Source organism: Hirundo rustica, chromosome 1, assembly GCF_015227805.2.
Source record: "Hirundo rustica isolate bHirRus1 chromosome 1, bHirRus1.pri.v3, whole genome shotgun sequence".
Taxonomy (NCBI): Eukaryota; Metazoa; Chordata; class Aves; order Passeriformes; family Hirundinidae; genus Hirundo; species Hirundo rustica.
Window position 1 is genome coordinate 9759335 of NC_053450.1, and position 19167 is coordinate 9778501.

At 46.4% G+C, this 19167-nt stretch overlaps 1 protein-coding gene across 1 annotated transcript; it reads right to left on the reverse strand.

Moving 5' to 3' along the window:
* Positions 1 to 4226: 4226 nt before the first annotated feature.
* On the reverse strand, positions 4227 to 8174 carry MYC (MYC proto-oncogene, bHLH transcription factor). Its single transcript, XM_040064543.2, has 3 exons — positions 8034 to 8174; positions 6418 to 7120; positions 4227 to 5362 (listed from the first exon to the last, which is right to left on the reverse strand). Exons 2-3 carry the CDS (start codon positions 7103 to 7105, stop codon positions 4797 to 4799), a joined length of 1254 nt encoding a protein of 417 aa, XP_039920477.1. The 5' UTR covers positions 7106 to 7120; positions 8034 to 8174; the 3' UTR covers positions 4227 to 4796.
* Between the last annotated feature and the right edge of the window lie 10993 nt (positions 8175 to 19167).

Genomic DNA, 19167 nt, shown 5'->3' on the forward strand with positions numbered 1-19167 from the left:
CAGGGCTGGAAGGAGGATCTGGAGAGCTCCACACCCTCAGTGTGACTTCAGTGGCCGAGAAGACTATGGAGCAGATAATCTTGAGTGACATCACTGGAACGCGTACATGACAACCAGGGGATCAGGCCCAGCCAGCAAGGATTTATGAAAGGCAGGTTCTGCTTGACCAATCCGATCTCCTTCTATGACAAGGTGACCCACTTAGTGGGTGCAGGAAAGGCTGTGATGCCTGCCTAGACATTAGCAAAGCCTTTGACACTGCATCTTTCACAGCATTCTCCTGGAAAATCTGGGTGCTTATGGCTTGGACATGTGCACTCTTCACCAGGTAGAAATCTGTCTGGATAAGAATGGTGGTGAGCAGAATTAAATCCAGTTACAAGTGGTGTTCCCCAGGGCCCAGTATTGGGGCTAGTATTTTCTGCCCAGTGGAATAGGACCTGGGGGTGTTGGTTGACAGACAGCTGAGTTACCATCCCAGGAGGGATTTAAAAGACGTGTAGGTGTGGCACTTGTGGATATGGATTAATGGTGGATTTGGCAGCCCTGGTCTAATGGTTGGACTCAATGATCCTAAAGACTTTTCCAACCTAAAGAATTCTATAAAGGGAATTGCTTACATGGCTGAATTCACGGCTATAAGCAAGGTACTCCAAATCCTTGCACCTTCCCTTCACTCAAGATCTATGTAGAAGATGAATGCTTAAATTAGGGGGAAAAAAAGAATCTTCTTTGACTTTCTAGCTGCTGCTCTGAATCTTGGATAACAAGATTTTTTTACTTTTTTTCTATTTTTTACTGCCTGTCCCCACTGACTCTTACAGCTATGCCTGAGATGAGTGAATGATACGAAGGTAGGTAAAACCTGCTGAACATCAAATGTTTTGTACTGGAAATGAAATCTGGCTTCTGCAGTGTATCTATCCCATTTCTTGATTTCACTTTCTTTTCTAGGCGAGTTTAGGCCTCATCTGCCTGGAAACAACAGGGAGAAACTAGGTCTTAGTTCTCAGTCATCAGAGCCTTTTTTTAGAAGCTCCCATAAATGTCCTTTTAAAATAAAGGAATAGCAAACCTGTAAGCTGGGAAGTAAATCCTGAGTGTCTCCCTAAGCTGTCTGCCCATGTTAGGATCCCTTATAGTTCAGTTTTATTTTTCTGTTAATTCCTTGGCAGATGATTCTAACAAAAATCAATAAAATAAAATTTTAAAAATCCAACATATTAGAAGATAGTTCATCTCTGTAGATGAAACAACCACCTCCACCTTCTGTTTTGAATAAATTCAGATTTCAGCTGCAGTGGCCTGGCTTATTTCCAGTTTACAGTTATTCTATTCCACTTTCCCAAAATTCTCCCTTTCCTGCAACTCTGATGAAATGTTTGTCATCTCTCAACTGCCTGCAAGGGTTGCAAAGTGCTTCATGAGCACGAGTGCTTACGTAGAGACAAGTAAAGTGATTTCTTTATAGGTAGATAAAATTTTCAAGAGCATCCTCCACTGGTGCAAATCTGTTTCTCTGGAAGAAACATGGAATTTCTACAGATTCTGGTGGGAGGTGAATTAAGCAGACATGGGTTCTTTTATACATCCCAGTTCTCCCCTAGCATATTCTGTATTGAAACATTGAAGCCACTTACATTATAACTCGGCTGGAAAGACAAAATTTAAGCACAAGAATAAAAATTAAGATGGAATACTCAAAGTATTTAATTCAATTCCATCAGTGAGGGTATATGATGAAGGAAATCTTCTTTTCACTATGATGGCTTGTTTCTAGTTTCCTTTGATGCCACATTTTGCCTAAAGTTCTGGAAGAGAAGTAGCTTGAAGTGTCCTGTGAAAGCAGAGGAGCAGAGAAGTAAAGTTAAAAATGCTCCTTGTATTTCAAGTAGAGCTTTGGTACAGCTCTTCGGCAAGCACTGTAAATTCTGCACTTCATTTCAAGGCTCAGATGCAGAGTTTGTAAGCTTATCTTCTCTATTGCTCCAAAACAGCAGCAAAACCCAACACCTTCCTGTCTAGATACAATGCGCTACTAACTGAATCCAGCCCAGAAACTCCTGTGAGATGTTTGTGCCTTCCAAATGTGCTAATCTCTGGTAAGGAGTTGGAAAGTGGAAGCCATGTTCCTCTTTATTCCAGCAGCAATTTAATGACCAGAAGTTTCTCAAGCCAGTACCCACAGCTTGCGTGGGGTTTTTTTGTTTTTTTTTTTAAATTGCGTTATTTAGGTGCTTTGCAGTCCTACAACAGAGTAAGAAATGTCATAAATATGAAGTGTCATCCCATAAGACCATATTTTTTTCCAGCAGGAAAGTGGCAAGAGGAACTTAATTAAAGGAACTCAATTGAAAGATGAAAATAAGAAATTAAGTAACTGCAAGTATTCTATTCATCAAAAGACTAAGGACTTCTACAGATAGAAGAAAAAACCCAAAGCCATTCACCAAATGATATAAGAAGCTGACAAATAAGAAGAGGTTCATCATTGTGGTCTATCCTCATTTTACAGGAAGAAGACTGTGGGTTTTGCTAAGACACGAAACTGGGACTCAAAGGTGACCTTTTTTCAGTTTTGAGGATGGATCTATACCTCCTGGCTTGTTTTGGAGGATGGAGTTGCAGTTATAAATTCTTGAACAACACCTTGCTTCTGTTCTGAAGCAGTATCTAATATAGAGAGCAACCAAAGGGCAAATGAAATCAATGTATTTTTAAAATTAGATATCCTAATAAAAGGCAAAACTTTTATGCTATTCATAGCTGCAAGTTGTCCTGATTTACAGTTCAGATACGATTAACAGTTTCACATAATTCTTTTTCCTCATAAGTGACTATCTGAATCACACACTGGAAAAAAACAGCTGCAGGCCACTTCTATAAACCCAGTTACAGAGGGTGATAAAAAAAAAAAAAAAAAAAAAAAATTAAGAGAAAAGGCTTGCTTTGTCCTTTATTTTAGCAGAATGGGGATTTTTTTTCCCCCCCACAAGAAACCTTAGAACACCTAAAGCCCTCCATCAAACAGGATATACACACTTACGTTCCTTCTAAACTTGCTCATGGAAGATTGTCGGGACAGATACCCAGGGCTTTGCAGAACAGAGACCTTTGGCAGCTGCCCTGCCTACATAGCGCTACCTGCCCTATCCCACACACACCCACACCCAAACATTCCTCTTACCACTCGGAACTCAAAAGCAATAGAAAACCCGACCCCCTGGTCCCAGTTCAGTGGCTGGCACCGGTGCTATCTGGCAGCACTTCTCCTCTAATGGTTAGAAGCCAAGCAAATATGTATTTAACGGGAATTATGAAAATCAAAAAAGTGCAAGTTTTTGAAAAACACATTCTTCCTCCACATCACAGCGCTCATTGATTTGTTGCTGAAGTCATGACCTAAGTGGTGTTAAGAGGGTGAAAAGGGGACAAAAGAGCAAATCTATTCTTCAGGAGCTGTGTCAAGCAAGTACCTTATGGCCCATCTGAAGCTGATCATGAGACAAGTCCTGAATGTAAATATTATTTAGTATGTCTGGCAAATGTTAGGGATCTGTCTGAGCATATTCTTCAAGTGAGAAATAGCTCTCCTTTTCCTTTGCTCCCTTTTCTCTGTCCTTGAACTTTGTATCCCTTGAAATCCCAAGTAACTATTCACATTAATAAAGTGTTAAGGTGTTTGACTAAGAAGATTGGCTCTGCTGATTTCAGCACTTAAAAAGGGAAACCGCTCTGTTGTTTTAACCACTTCAACAGTCACCATCTCAGTTTATTTTCTTATCCTCTTTAACTTCTGTTAAAATCAAACAGGAAGCAATTAAGGTGAGCCTACTACAAAGCAGCCCTCAGAGTACATGGCTATGTCCCTAGTGCAGAATGAAGGTCATGCCCTGAAAATGTAATTATATGTATGTGGAAGGAATGCAGAGCCTATATACAGGGGTGATCAGTGAAAAAATACACCACTACAGTTTTACTTTCAGCAGGCAGATGACTATGACCAACACAGGCATTGCTACCGCCATCTGAATTAAGAGATGGGGTGGGAGCAAGAAACGAGTCCCTACTAAGCTGAAAAACTATCACCATTCCCCCTTATCCAACCCCCCCTTTGACTTCAGTCAGGTCACTGCCAGGATGACAGAAAAAGGAATGTCATGGAAATAGACATCTAATGACAACAGTGGGAGACAAAGTGAAGTCTTTACACAGGATTTAGCTAATTATATTTTGGCCAAATATTTATTTATCTAAAAACAAAATAAAAATCATTTTTAAAAGTACTTAAATAAAAAAAAAACCAAAACCAAAATAGTGAAATGTTATGGCACAGAAGTTCAAGACAAGTATAAATCCAGTTGCCACAACTGTTGCGTATTAATGTTGCACATTTTTCTATAAAGGCTTTATTAAAGGTATTTACATGGCAATATGATGTGTAAATATATACAGCAAACTGGGGACAACTTTTTTCTTTTGGATTCTCATATGAAAAAATGCCTTAAATACAAAATTTTAAAAGAAAAAAAATTGAAGAGTTCATCCCCAAGCATGAAGAATGTCCCATCGTCCCTTATGTCCAAAGTATCAATTATGAGGCAGTTTTGAGGTTCTGGCCAAACCCTTGGGAGATTCAGCCAAGGTTGTGTAGTCTCAAGTTAAATCGCACAGCATGCAGTTGCAATAGTTCCATACTCGATGGACTGCGTAGTCCATGACAGATATTAGAATCATTAATATTTTATCATAGTTTCAGTCTAGTTTGCATTATTTTGAGGGATGCTCAAGAGTTCCTATGCACAACAGTTCCTTAGCTGCTCAAGTTTGTGTTTCAACTGTTCTCTCCTCCGCCTCAACTGCTCTTTTTCTGCAATCAGTCTGTGTTCATCTGACTGGATAGAAAGAACGTACTCTGTTGCTTTTTTCAGGATGACAACCTTGGGAGCCTTTTCATTGTTGGCCACCTCGGGTATCTGGTCACGCAAGGCAAAGAAACTCAACTTCAGCTCATTTCTTCTCTGGCGCTCCAAGACATTGTGCGTTCGCCTCTTGTCGTTCTCTTCTGAATCTGACGTGCGTGGACTGGAGCATTTTCGGTTGTTGCTGATCTGTTTGAGAACTCTGCCACTGTCCAACCGTAGCCTTTTTGCAGCTGGGTATTCAGCCTTGGTGGAGGGAGGAGCGGCATAATTGTGCTGATGGATGTTGACATGACACCGTTTGAGAACCAGCGGGCTGTGGTGGGGCTTACTGTGCTCTTCTGAGGTCTCTGTGCTGCTGGACTCTGTGCTGGATTCATATTCGTTTGCTTCAGCTAATGTAACAACATCGATTTCCTCATCTTCCTCTTGTTCTTCCTCTGCCATTAAAAAAAAAAAAAATTAAATTCATAACTTGTATGTAGGCACTCTCAAGACTACTGTATGTAAAGGGAAGGCCACTCTGAGTTGCACAATGAGGAACCCAATGACAAACCCTTCTTAAATCTATTTCATGATGCTAGACACAGCTTTCCCCAAGAGCCTTTCCTTTGAGGAAGCAATGCTTCAAGTGCAATAGGACACATGGAGTGCAGTCCAAACCCTGGCTCCCTGATTTCAAAAAGTTGTAATGATCTTGCGTAATGTCGAGTGCACGAAAGATAGTAGGAAAGTTTAACCTCGGTTGTCAGCAGTACAGTGCAATAAAGCTCCCAGACTCAAGCTGCCCTTAATTATGGATTTAGAAGGCTTTGGCCACGCCTTAAAAGAAAGCTTACTTAACACATATGGGTATTCAGAGACATTTTCTGAATCTCTCTTGACCTGTTAATTTGTGGAAACTAGGAGGGAGTTTAAAAAAAAAAAATAGGGGGGAAAAAAAAAAAAGGAAAAGGGGAAGGCTGTAGCTCTTTGGGTAGAAACTCACTTTCAAACCAGATTTACGAGGGAGCGGAACCCGCTGTCACATACCTAAAGAAGCATTTCTAAAACTTTCCCAGCCCCATTCACTCCCCTGCAGTCACTTTCACTAGCACCTCCCTGACTGCACATTCTCCCCGCGGCTCTCGGGTTGGAGTTAACTCCTTCCCGGCCCACGGGTGAAACCGGGAGCAAACCTTATCGGGACCCCGGAATGAAAGTTTATCCGTCCTACACTTTTTCTTTATATTCCCCCCCCTCTCCACTACTTTTCACTCCCTTATTCCCCGGGGGGAAAAAGTGGGCTGGTTTTCCAGGAAATAAGCTGGCTGGGATTCTCCGTGCCTCGCAAACGTGGCATTAAAAAAAAAAAAAAAAAATCGCAGGCGGGGAGGGGGGCAAAAGGGGGCTGAGGAGGGAAGCGGGGGGGTGTTGCCTTCCAGCTGCGCCCCGGGAGCCCCTGGCGCCGCGCGGGTTCCCACGCCCTCCCGGAGTACGCGTGGGTCCCACTCACCCGAGTCGCTGCTGGTCGTGGGCGGCGTGTCGTCTCCCAGCAGGGACGCGGGGCTGGCGCCGGGCGGCGCGGCCCGCGGGGCCCGCTCGCTCAGGGGGTAGGGAAAGACCACCGAGGGGTCGATGCAGTCGGCGGCCGCGGCGCCCAAGTCGTGCAGGTAGAGGCTGGCGGAGGCGGCGGGGGACGCGGCCAGTCCGGCCGGCGGTGCCGGCGGCGCGGCGGGCGGCGGTCCGGGGCGGGCGGCGGGGCCCCCCTCTCGGCGGGCTGCCTGGTAGGACGCCAGCTTCTCCGAGACCACCTTCTCCAGCTTGGCGGCGGCGGAGAAGCCGCTCCACATGCAGTCCTGGATGATGATGGACTTCACGGTCTCGTCGTCCGGGTCGCAGATGAAGCTCTGGTTGACCATATCCCCCCCGAGGAGCTCGGTCACAATCTCCAGCTGGTCAGCGGTGGAAGGGAAGCAGGAGGCGGCCAGGCTGGAGCGGCGGCTGGGGGAGAGGGGCGGCGTGGGCAGCAGCTCAAACTTCTTCCATATGTCCTCGGACGGGGCGGGAGGCTGCAGCTCGCTGCCCCGCTGCTGCGCCGCCAGGTAGAAGTTCTCTTCCTCCTCCTCGAAGTAGAAGTAGGGCTGCACAGAGTCGTAATCGTAGTCGTAGTTCTTGCTGGAGAAACCGGCGCTGAGCGGCATCGCGGCGGCTGGTGCCTGCGAGAGGGAGGGGGGAGAGGGGGCACTCGGGTGAGCCGTGGGGATCGGCTCCCCCCGGCTTCGGCGGAGCTACCGGCCCCCCGGTCCGCAGCGCTCCCTCCCGGCTCCCCACGCCGTGCCGGCAGGGAAATGCGCAGTCGCATTTAGTAATAATATATATATATAATAATTATATATATTTTTTTTTAAAAAAAAGGACCCTCCTTCACCCCGTTCGGAGTGTGGCGGGACAATCGGGCGGCGCGATCTGACCTACCGAGGGGGTCGGTTGCCGGCTCCCGGACCACCCTCCCCGCTGCCCCGGAGGGGCTGCGGCAGCTCGGCCGCACGGCTCGGCTGGGCTCAGCTCGGCTCCCCGCCGCCGCCGCTCATATGAGGCATGGCTCCGGCACGGAGCTCCTTCCCTCCCGGGACCTCAGCGGCATCCCTATCCCGCGTCCCGGAGGGAAGGGGTCCCGAGCGCCCGGCGGCTGCCAGCCGGGAGCCGGACTGTTCCTCAGCCACCCACCTGGGCGTGCTGGCACCGCGCGGGGACAAGCAGCGACCTTGGCAAACTTTGCCAAATCTTGTCATATATACATATCTACCCGCATATATATAGACATATATATGTATATATATATATGCATAAGCAAGATATTCAACAATCATACCCTGCCCGCGCATACGCGAGAAGCAAATTCTCCCCTCCCCACCCCCCCACCCCAAATTAAATTAAAATCCGAGCGCAGGAAAAAGGATGGGAACGCTGGAGCCCCGGCAGAGAAGAGCGTCCGTCGGGAGGGACAGTCGGTATCCAGGTCCGCGGAGCGCAGCCCCGCCAGCAGCCCGGGTGTCACTAGCCCGTGTCAATCCAAACGCCACAACCGCGGGAATCGAGTGATGGGAAGCGAAGAGCTCAGCAACTCACCGGCTTCTCCAACGCGCCAGCTGCGAGACGTAGCGAGGCGATTATTGCAGGCGGTGCGGAAACAACGAGGGGAAAATGGATAGCTGATAAAAAGAACCGCCGGAAAGGACGGGGAAAAAATTAAAAAAAAAAAAAAAAAAAAAAAAAAAAAGAAAAAACGCCGGGAGAATGGAGGTCTCTTCTTCCCACCACGGTTTGATAAACCCCACGGAGCGGCGGAGCAGCCGCCTCCCGGCGCGGTCGGTCGCTAGTCCGGGGCGGCGCGGCGCGCTGGCCGGTACAATAGAAGTTTAGTTGCTTTTGCTCCTTTAAAGCGCCGGCGAGGGGCGGGGGGAGCGGCCGCGGGGGCGGGGGCAGCACCGCGGGGCCCCGCCGCGCTCCCGCCCGCCCCCGGCAGCCGCGCAGGCTGCGCACGGCGGCCGCGGGAGGGCGCGCTGCGGGCCGGCCCCGCCGCTCCGCGCTGCGCAGGGATCCGCGGCCGCGCTCTGCCCCCGCCTCCGCCGGCCGGGCGGGAAGCAGAGAGGGAGGGAGCTGCGCCGGGAGAAGGGATGCCACGCTCCGCGGCCCTTTTTATTTATTTTACTTTTTTTTTTTTTTTTTTTTTTTTTTTTTTTTTTTTTTTTTTTACTACGAGCCGCGCACGGAGAGGTCGGAAGTAAACATAGTAAAAAAAAAAAAAAAAAAAAAAAAAAAAAAAAAAAAAAAATACTATCAGGGATTAAAGGCAGCTCCTCGCCGCTCCCCTCCTCCCGCTGGCGTTCCCGCAGAGGAGAGCGCGGTAACCCCGGTGGCGGCGGCGGCGAAGGGGCTTCACCCGCCCCTCGCCCCCCTCGGTGAGGCTCCGGCACCGAGGGGCAGCGCAGAGCGGTGGCCGAGGGGCAGCGGGGGAGGCGCGGGCTCCCAGCACAAAGGAGCGTGTGTAGCTCGGGCACCCCCCAACCCGGTTGCCGCTTGATTATCCCGCCTCTGCCGGCGTCTGCAGGGGATTAAACCGGGAGAGGGCGGAGGCAGAATCCCACGGGGGTCACCTTGCAGCCACTCTCCCTTTGGCGGTCCCCGCGTATGCCCCCGCCCCGGCTTGTGCGGCCCGCCACTCCGACCACCTCCTCTCGCCCCGCGGTGACCTCCCCCCTTTCGGTCAGCCCGGGGGGACGCAGAGCTGCAGCGGCTATAGAGCTGCGACGGGGCGCTCCCTCCTATCCCCGTTCCCCATCGCGGAGGGTCCCGCGGGGGCCCCGCCTCCGACGAACCTTCAGCCGCCGGCGACCCTCCCGGGCGTCGCCGGCCCCCTCCCGCAGTTCTCGCACCTGCTATTTTCCCGTCCCCCGGGGCAGCCGCCAGCCTCCGTCGGGCTACGCCCCGCGCATCCTGCCACCACCTCCCCGCGCTGGCCTCCGCACTCGCGGGAGGTGGAGGGACTCCCCGATGTGCCCCCCTAAACGCTTCCAGGAGGCTCCGCCGTTCTCACCGCGGGCAGCCCGCCGGGATGCCCTACGCCCGTATGTGTATTTATTCCCCGCTTCCCAGCATTTTGCTAAGCACACGCGAGCACAAGCCCTCGGGGCTGCGATGCGGAGCGCGGGGCCGCCCCGCGGGGCGGGGGGACCCCCGGGCGGAGGCGCCCCCGTGCCGAGGGACCCCGGCCCGTGCGCGCCGGGAGCCGCCGGCGCCGGGCGGCCCCGCGTTCCCACGGCCGCCGCGCCGCTTCCGCGGGGCCAGCGCGCCCCCTGCCGGCCGCCGCCCCCGCGCCACCTGCGGCCGCCGCGACCCCCGGGCCCCGCCGCGCCCCGCCGGGCTGCGCCGCCAGCCTCCGAAAACAGAACCGAACCGACCCAAAACAGAGCAAAACAAAAGAACCTTCGCTCATCTTGCTTTTTTCCGATCGTGTCTGATGGAGAGCGTTTCGCCAAGCAGAGTGTATGCAAACATCGCAGTCCTCAGGGAGGAAAGGGCCCCAAGGAAGCTCGGACCATCTCCTCTCCCGTGTCCTGTTGATAAAAGGAAGGACAGTTTTACGCAGAGAGTGTGACAAAACAAGAGCCGTGGCATAGGCATGGTGTAGATGCTTCACCTACTGACATTTCCAGAACGGGATGTCCATACCCTTGCTCAGAAATGGCTTAAAATACATTGAGCTATTTTTAAATAATATCCCCCTCTGTCCATAGCAAACCTTGCTGCTGTAAATGGCACTAACATGACTAAAGGCAGGCCAGAAACGTGCAAGATCCAAATTACCCTAGTTCGAACTCGTGTAAAATATGATGTGGGCACTTGTCTATTTAGGGATACCATCAGTTTCGCCAGATACACAATAAACGTCCTCAAAATTGTAAAAGCCATTAAAGTTCAGATGGAGCTGGTAATAGGCGAAATATTTTGAAATTGCTTTGGTACAGATAGGGTTGAAAATCGTGATCCCATTCATGGCTGCAGTAGAATCACAGGCAGAGCAATTAACTGTAATATCACAGAGGGTTATGACTTAAAGTGGAGAGGAATAAGTAACATGAGGAGATGGACTCTTATAATACCCTGTGTTAATAAGAATGGAAAAACAGGAAGGGAAGACTGGGAGAAATGTGCTATTGAAACAATACAGCCTTCAGAGGAAACTGAAGGAAACTGTCTTTAAAATATTCTACAAGATTTCTCCAGACTTGTGCAGACTGTGACTTTCACTTTTTGTTGAGGAGCTAACTCTGAGGAGCACCAGCATGGATCTTATGAGGGAGTTTTAGTGTAGATTAAATATATATTTAATAAATAAATAAATATATATAAAAATATATATATATATGTATTTTTTCTTTTTCTTTTTGCTATGATTTCATATGTTCAACCCCAGCTGAAACAGAGGCAAGTTGTGAAATCAGTAAGTATCAATTTTGTCAAAATTGATACTTACTGGAAACAGTAACATTTTGACAAATAGCTGTTACAGCGAAAGAATAAATGCACAAGTATAAAATTAAGGTGACTGTGACAGCAGAGTCAATGCGATTGTTTTGACATGGAAGGGTTTAGTGATCAATAGGAAATGGGAGGGGACTGAGCTGGGACCCCAGGTGGAATTTATGTGTGATGGAAGGGTGGGAACCTGTGAGAAGCAGAAATGAAAGCAAAACCTGAGAGAGAAGATGAGATGGTGGGAAAAGCTCTTGCACCCCCTGTCTGGAAACCCCTGACACATAATGTGCTGTGTGCCTGTGCCACCTACTGCATGTTCTGTTCTCAGGAGACATCTAGACATCTGCAGTTTCTTTTTCAGAGGACAATAAGCTGTCTAATAATCATAGGGTCACCATGAACATTATACTGGCTCCAGCTCTGGGCCCCACAACATAAGAAAGACATGGACCTGCCAGAACTAGTCCAGAGAAGGCTGGAGCACCTCTGCTGTGAGGAAAGGCTGAAGGAATTTGGATTATTCAGCCTGGAGAAGAGAATTTACAGCACCTTCCAGTAACTAACAAGGGCCTACAAGAAAGCAGGAGAGGGACTTTTGACAAGGGGTTGTAGGGATAAGATGAGGGGAAATGGATTTAAACTGAGAGTGGGTCTAGATTAGCAATCAGGATGAAATTCTTCAGTGAGTGTGGTGAGACACTGCAACAGGTTGCTCAGAGAAGTTATATCTGCCTTATCCCTGGAAGTGTTCAAGGTCAGATTGGATTGGGCTTTGAAAAATTTGGTCTCGTGAAAGGTGTCCCTGCCCATGGCAGGGACTTGGAACGAAGCGATCCTTAAGGTCTCTTCCAACTCAAGCCATTCCACTTGTCTATGAACTCACAGCTACCTTCAGAATTTTCTGCTGAAAGTTCCACTTGACCTCTCCACAGCTTTGCAGGTTTCTGGCCTTCCACAAGTGAGAAACAGGAAAGCACTAACTAGATACTGATTAGTCTTGGGTATATCACCTTGAATGAGTGATATACCCAAACAAATGTGGTCAGTGCAGTCAGAGCCACTAAAATAGGCTAGCATGCTTTCACTGATAGCACCTGTGCAGAGAATCATGTCCCCACTGCTACCCCAAAATACCCCAGCCCGAAAAGCAGAGATGTACTACAGCGTCAAGGAGAATCAGATTTGCCCTATTACTATGAAAGCCAGAAATGAAATGAGTTACTTTTTCATCTCCTTCAGCAGCTGTAATTTCTTTAACAATAGGAGGTGAGATATGTGTAGGCAGAAGCTGACAGTGTTTCTGCAACCTGCACAGCACTGACTAAATTAATAACATCTTCCTACCCCACTCTTCCAGGCTCAGAGAGACTCATATGCTGTGCTAATGAGTACTTTTTCAGTGGACTTCCCCAGCACAGGGGAGAAATGCAGACATCTGGGAGGGCCACTGTCCTTGTCTGTTTACTGTGGTGAAAAACAGAGACTGAAATACACCTCCTGTCACAGACAGACGGGACCCACCACTGCAGTTTCCACCCAGCTAGCAGCTCAGTATAGCAGCCACGGTCCATGAGTCTTCAGAATGATCATAAAGTATACAGAAGAAATCAGTGGGCTTTATGGCTGATGTGTTATCAGTAAATATGAATAAGAGAATCGCAGCAGTATCATAAAATAAAATAAAAAAATATTCTAGTTTTAAACCAGAGGTAGCACATATGACGCATATCACGTATTTAGGTCTTTACTGCTGTTGGAAGCCAAGGCTGATTTTTCCCCTCACCCTGTAGCTGTCCATCTTCAGGCAGAGATGTCATGGGGTCAGTGAAAGTGGTATCTAGTGTAATTTATTTATTTGACTCTTCCTCATCCTCTCAGCTATGTGCCCTGGAGTGTTTGCAGAGAACATGGCAGCTTCTTCCTCGGCATCATGCCAGCCGGTGATCCTCACTATGGAAAAACACAAGCTTTTTATTACCAACAGGAAAAGGGAAATGTAGAGAAGGAAACTGATGAAAACTGAATAGAGAGAGTGCTGAGTAAAGAGACTGTTACATTGATATTAAATTACTCTCCCCAGAACTACATTGAGTACCATCTCCCTCATGGAAATCCATGGAAGTCCAAGAAAAGGAAGTTTTGTCATCAAGAGAATCAGGAGGAACTTGAGGTGCTCCTCTGACTTGGGCAAACCAAAGGAGATACAAAATGATACTTCCTGTGATCCAGAGTTAAGACTTGTTGTTGTTGTTGTTGTTGTTTTTAATTGTTAAAATGAAACACTTTAGATTTTAATTTTTCAATCTGGCAGAGCATATGAAATAGGACTTTTTTATTATTTGTAGTTGTTAAAACCAAATATTTCAGATTTTTAAACTGACTGCATATGAAAGCAAATCTTCAGTGAAACAAAAGCATTAGCAACTTTTAAAGGTGGTCTGTCATTAGGCACATATGTATTTTTCTTGGTTTGTCCTACTGTCTGGGATCATGAAATTGAAGAAGACATCAGACTGGAAGATGGTAATGTAACTAACATTTTTGAATACAGAGAACAAAATCCTTTACACCAGCTTTGGTCTTTCCATAGTGTGCAGCCTTTACCTTTTTTGCTTCGGGGTAAAATTACCGCAGCTGTTGATTTAACTTTGTTTACAGTTTGACTTTGCAGTTCCTTCAAGCCATCACAGTACCTTTGGTATCAAATTTTAGTTTGTTTTCAAACAGGGCAGCCCTTGATGAGTTTATTCTTAATTATGTAAAATGAAACAATTTATCTGTGTATACAACTAACTTAAAATCACAAATAAACTAATTTTTTTGCTAGCTATTGTTGTTGCTTAAATACAGTACCTGTAAACTGATCTAAGTCCCATGGAAACAACGCCTAAAATACAAGCTAATACAAATTAACACCTTTTGACATGGATAACTGGAAGGCACCTAGCTAACACCAGTATTTTTGGCATTCCTTGATAGAAGAGAGTTTTGTTCAGCTGTGGATTAAGGGTGAATTACAGGAAATCTGCACTGACTTAAGTGTGTGATAGATGAGATGATTTTCAAGGTCCCTGTGAAAGATAAACAATTACTTTTGAAAGGCTGGGTAATTTAAATTTCTCATCAAAAAGAAAAAGCAGAGCTGTTTCAACACAATCAGTCCCAAAGGCCAGTCACACATCCCTAGCCTCTGCATTCTCTGAATTGTATGCTGCAGTTATCAGATTGTCAAGACATCCCAGCTCTGCTTGATTAAGTTCTCTTTAAAGTATTAAGGTCATTTGCAACTACTTAATGATCCTTTTAGGTACCACCGCTGTCAAGCCCTGTTCTTTGGAGTTGTAATGGAATCAGAGCCTCTTCCATTGCTCCAGCCCTTCAGTATTTGTGCTCCCCTGTACAGGAGTCACTATCAGCTGTGAGGCAGCACGAATGAGTTTTTCTGCCTCCCCGGGCATGTGAAGCCGCCTCCATATCGCACCTGCAAGTGCAGAGTCCCCCTCGTCTTGGCCCGACACTGGGGAAGTTTGCAACATAGCAGCTGGAAAGGAGAGAGGGATTGAACCTTATCGTGCAGGTTTCTTATTAACGCTCAGGAGAAATAAACAAACCCTCCAACAGCGACTTCCTTGCAGGTTTGGTATGAAAGCAGAGCAAAGGGCTTGCTGTCATTCTTGCCACACATCCTTGTGGGGGGCACAGCTCCAGAAACATCTGAGTGCATCAGATATTATCTGGAGGAAGGAATGTGTCAGCTGACAACAAGGCTGGAAACTATTGAAACAATTGTCAGCGGGGCCATCCTTATAGCTATCTCTTGTCTCTTTGAGAATTAATATCCAACAATCCTGTCCCATCTACAAACAGGTGAGAGCTAAGGACCCTTCCAGGAATTATGCAGCTGGTTGCTTTAGAGATGAGGTATCAGATTGCTATCAAATTAACAGGTTCAGCCACAGGAACACATTCCAAGAAAGAAAGTGGCCCTATTGAAGGAGAATATCTGGAAAAGTGTGGCCTTTAGCAAACACTGGAGATTGGAGGTGTTACTGGTCTTGTTACAGCTCATAGCTGGTTGGATCTGGGTGGGTGGAAAGGTATACGCAGTCTACTTTTCATTATGCCAGCAAAGTCCATGATTTCTTCAAAGTTCAAGCTTCCGGTGAAGATCATCAGAGCTTCCTTTTCTGGCTACGTGTTGAGCAAGATCAGAAACGCTCACAGGTTTTGTTCATCTTGTTCAGCAGCTGAAATGATTATTTTCTCCTCCTCAACCTTTATATTAATCTTAGAGATCCTGTTTGATTATGTCTTTATGGGAAGGAGGAAGATGAGCTTGTAGCAGTGCGTTTATAAGTATTTACAAGAAACATTCCTGACTTAACATGCCTGTCCTCTATGAGTTTCTGTTTATCAAGTCGTGTTTTCTTTGGATCGGTTTGTGGAAGAGAACAGTCACATTTAAAAATTATACTGGTGAATGATCACATTTGACCTCTGCAGTCAAGGGCAACTCCTTTTCAATGCTATCCTAAAGAAATTTACTTCCCAGCCACACAAAAACAAAATGATGCTGATTCCAGCACTGAATGCTTTCCGAGAATAACTCAACACATTCACCGATTGCTCAAGTCAGTGTAATGCTGACACCCTTCTCGTGAGTGGCACTCTGCACAGAGCCTTTCAGAGTAGCTGCTCATCACCAAACTGAGTCCTTAAAAGACATCAGACAGTTTCTAAGACCTAAAACATTTTCATGCATTCAGTTACAGTCTTCCAATAATTACCTGGCTGATAACCCTAACTTCTCTCTAGCTTTGTTACGCAGTGCAGTTAATTCTGAATTCATTTGGGCATATGTAGCCAAGTGTAGCAAAGTATTACCTTGACTGGATCAGGGCTTACACTTCCCAGGTTTCTGGGTCCTGATTGTCTCAGGTCAGGCATCCAGATAAAAGGAGAAGCATTAAGAAATGTGGGTTAAGCCATCACTGATGATCATGTCAGCAGGCTTTGGACGTGCAGTGTTACTGCTGTGTGTTCCTCTAAGCTGTTTGTATGACTGTTTTAACATCATTTTTGTTACTTTTCATGTAGTTTAGTTCAGCTTTCCAGCAATCAGAGTAAATTCAGAACTGCTTAATTGCGCTCAGGCTAAACATCTTTGGGAGATTAAGCTTTCTTTTATCTGTGGTGGCTGCTGCTGCATTTTGAAATGAGCATAAGAGAGGCAAATACATCCATGAACATTTGCTGCCAGTATGGATTTAAAAGCAAAACACAGTCAGAAAGGCTACCGAAAAACTACTTCACTTGGCTGATAACTCAATTTGTTGATAAGAAAGAGGGAGTGTTTTGTCTCTCTGTATCAGATAAGTGACTTATCACTCCCTGCACTGTTGATGATGAACATGTTCATCTGGCAGATAGTGGCAATAAAGCTGCATCTCCCCTTTGCACTGCAAGACATATGCTGCATCAAATGAAATTAAGGGAAATAGATTTAAATAACTTCTTGGTAAATGCTTTTAAAATCCATTTATAATTAACCTGTGGAACCTCCTGCTGCATTTTGTTAGAAAAGGAAATATCATGCATGAAAATAGATGTTTCATGTAAGCAATAATATGGGGAGATAAGAAGTGTAAGGAGAAGGGAGAAAGGACATCACTGCTCTGGGCTAGGATTGCCCAGTTTAAGAGGCAGTCTGTAATTGAAAGCTAGGCTATATTTTCTTCCTATGCTATCCAAGCATAAGTTGTTGTTAGGTATAGGTGTGTTTCTGATTTGGTTGGCATTTTTTTTTTCATATTGTGCACATGGACCTAATACAGCATTGAGGCACACCTTTGCCACGAGAACAGGCATGTGTGGGATGGAGGCATCTCCTGTTACAGCTGTTTTCTGAAGTGTTTAAAGCACAGATGGAGCCTAAGTGCACAATCTGCTTGTATCTGTATTTTGTTGCCGGGGCTGGGGAGGCCTCTGCAAGAAGATGTCGGGATACATTCCAGCACAATGTGTCTGGCTGCAGAGCCAGGCTGTCCTACAGGATCCAGTGTGGGTGCAGAGCCACAAATGCCTTGATTTCCACTGCTGAGGGAGGTGAGGCCAAAGCCTCTGTCTGTTGGTATTCAGCAATGTAAATCTATGCAGTGGGTTGTGCCCACTCATCTGCATTGATCCACTGCTCAAGATTAAGTCTAAGCTTCAGGACGCTTGTGTGCTAGTCCAAGCTTTGACCTTGCAGGAGGAATGCTGTTTCACTGGGCTTTTTCTGCTTGTTTTGGTTAAGTTTGCTTAAGAAAGTGTGCTAAATCTCCAAAAATTGCTGTGCACTGTGCGTTGATGGGCAATTCCAGGGGACTGCTGAGACCCAGCATATCAAACCCAGCTACCAGGGACTTGGAGCCACAAGCCCTAGCATGAAAACCCCCAAAATTGATTCAGCCTTGCTACTAATTGTTTCCTCTCCAGGTTGTTTTTGTTTTATTTCCTTACTTCATAGATTCCCAGTGTTGCCTAAGTCCAGTCCTGCCTGGCAGAGTCAGAATGTTCTACTGACGTTCAGACTGTCCCTTTCTCAAATGGGAGCAGAGAGTTGCAATTATGACTGCAGTGGCAAGAAAAGCTTTGATCAGAAATGGGCCTGAGGAGGAGTGTGCTGAGGGATTAATGTAGAACTGACTTCATCAGCAGCTGAGAGTTCTGTGGAGGAGGAATTTAGGTGCTTCTTACAGCCTCAACAATGCAAAGCAGCCATCATCAACAAGGTGTTCCCCAGAGGATGCTAATCACTCTCCTCCCTGTTGATCAGCAATTGAGTGTCTCTTCTCTTTCTACTTATCACTTAGTCAGGGATGCCAGAGGTATTTCTTAGAAGATAAGAACATTATTTACACCCAGTCTTAGAAAGGAAAGAAGAGGTTGTCAGTGAGCTACAACCATTATTGTTCCGGTTATCGTTTGCATCGCAAAGGTACTTCACCATGCTCAGACCCCATCCTGGAGGGCTAAGTGCGTTGTAGTGTCTGTACTGCCTGCCTGAGCTCTGAAAGGGCTGCAAGAGATGTGCAGCAGGGCTGGGGGAGGGAGGGCCAGAAGGCCGATGTACAGCTATGGATCAAAGGAATCTGGGAAGCCCAGGATTTTCTCTCACGTATCATGGCCCGTGTGCTTGGGGAACAGGGAACATCTCCCTCCACTTCCCTTAGGACTTATCTGCAGATCCAAACCTTATTACCCAATGGATGTAGGGTAACTCTCCTGTACCAATATAGCTCCAGTTCAGTTCTAGAGTAGATGTACCCTCCTGTTAATGTCATGGGAAAGAGCACAGAAAGATACCTCTCAGTTTTGGTGAGAAGAGAGATAAAAAATTAGAATATGTACTTTAGGACCATCTAGTGCTGCTTCTTATTAAGGACTAGGTGTTTTTTGCTTGTTTGTTTGTTGGTTGGTTGGTTTGTTCCCCCCCCCCCTTATTTTTTTAATGGATGATTAAAATTATATGAGTTAGAGTTGACACTACTGTGTGCTTCAGAACACCAAATTTTGTCTATCCCTGTGGTGAGAAGGCTGGATAGGTACAAATGCCAGCCCCCACAAACAATGTGCTAATATATACAGCTACAAAATCGTCAGTGCTCTGATATTTAACCAGAAGGTATTTCTGCCTTCAGCTCCTGTTCTTCTCAGCTTCCCTTGCTATTCTCTCTGCTAAACAGACAGAAAATTATATTATGCCTTTGAAGCCAAAGGCATGCTGTGGATTTTACTCATGATATCGTTAATTGGAAGGTTCAAGGTCATTCTTACATTCTTACATCCTTACATTTACATGCTTGGTCATTTTCTCCTGCATTAACTGCAGTTAATATGAGAGTTGTTATACTCCCTCCCTCAGAGTTTCAGAAGCTGCTGCCTGCTAAACACTGAGTAGATGGGGTTCTTGAGGAGTCCCGAAGTGGGAAATGTCCTGGATTATTTTGTGTGATGAAGATTCCCAACTACCCTTAGCTTTGCTGTACATGGAAAATGGAAGAACCCGCTTGTAGGTCACTCAGTTAAAATGATACAGCATATGGAGTGCAGGTGTGTTACAAGTCTGCTATACTATGATTAATACAGATACCAAGCAGCTTTAAACCAGCAAATCTCAGTACCTGGGGTCCCACAGCTGCTCAGAGCTTAGACAAAATTCACTTACCTCACTTTGTCCATA

What these genes read in the sequence shown, in the direction of transcription:
- MYC (XM_040064543.2), bottom strand. Translation starts at nt 7,105, where the DNA reads ATGCCGCTCAGCGCCGGTTTCTCCAGCAAGAACTACGACTACGATTAC. An exon ending in CACGACCAGCAGCGACTCGG is followed by an intron (nt 5,363 to 6,417) that starts GTGAGTGGGACC and finishes TTTTAATGGCAG; the next exon opens with AGGAAGAACAAGAGGAAGAT.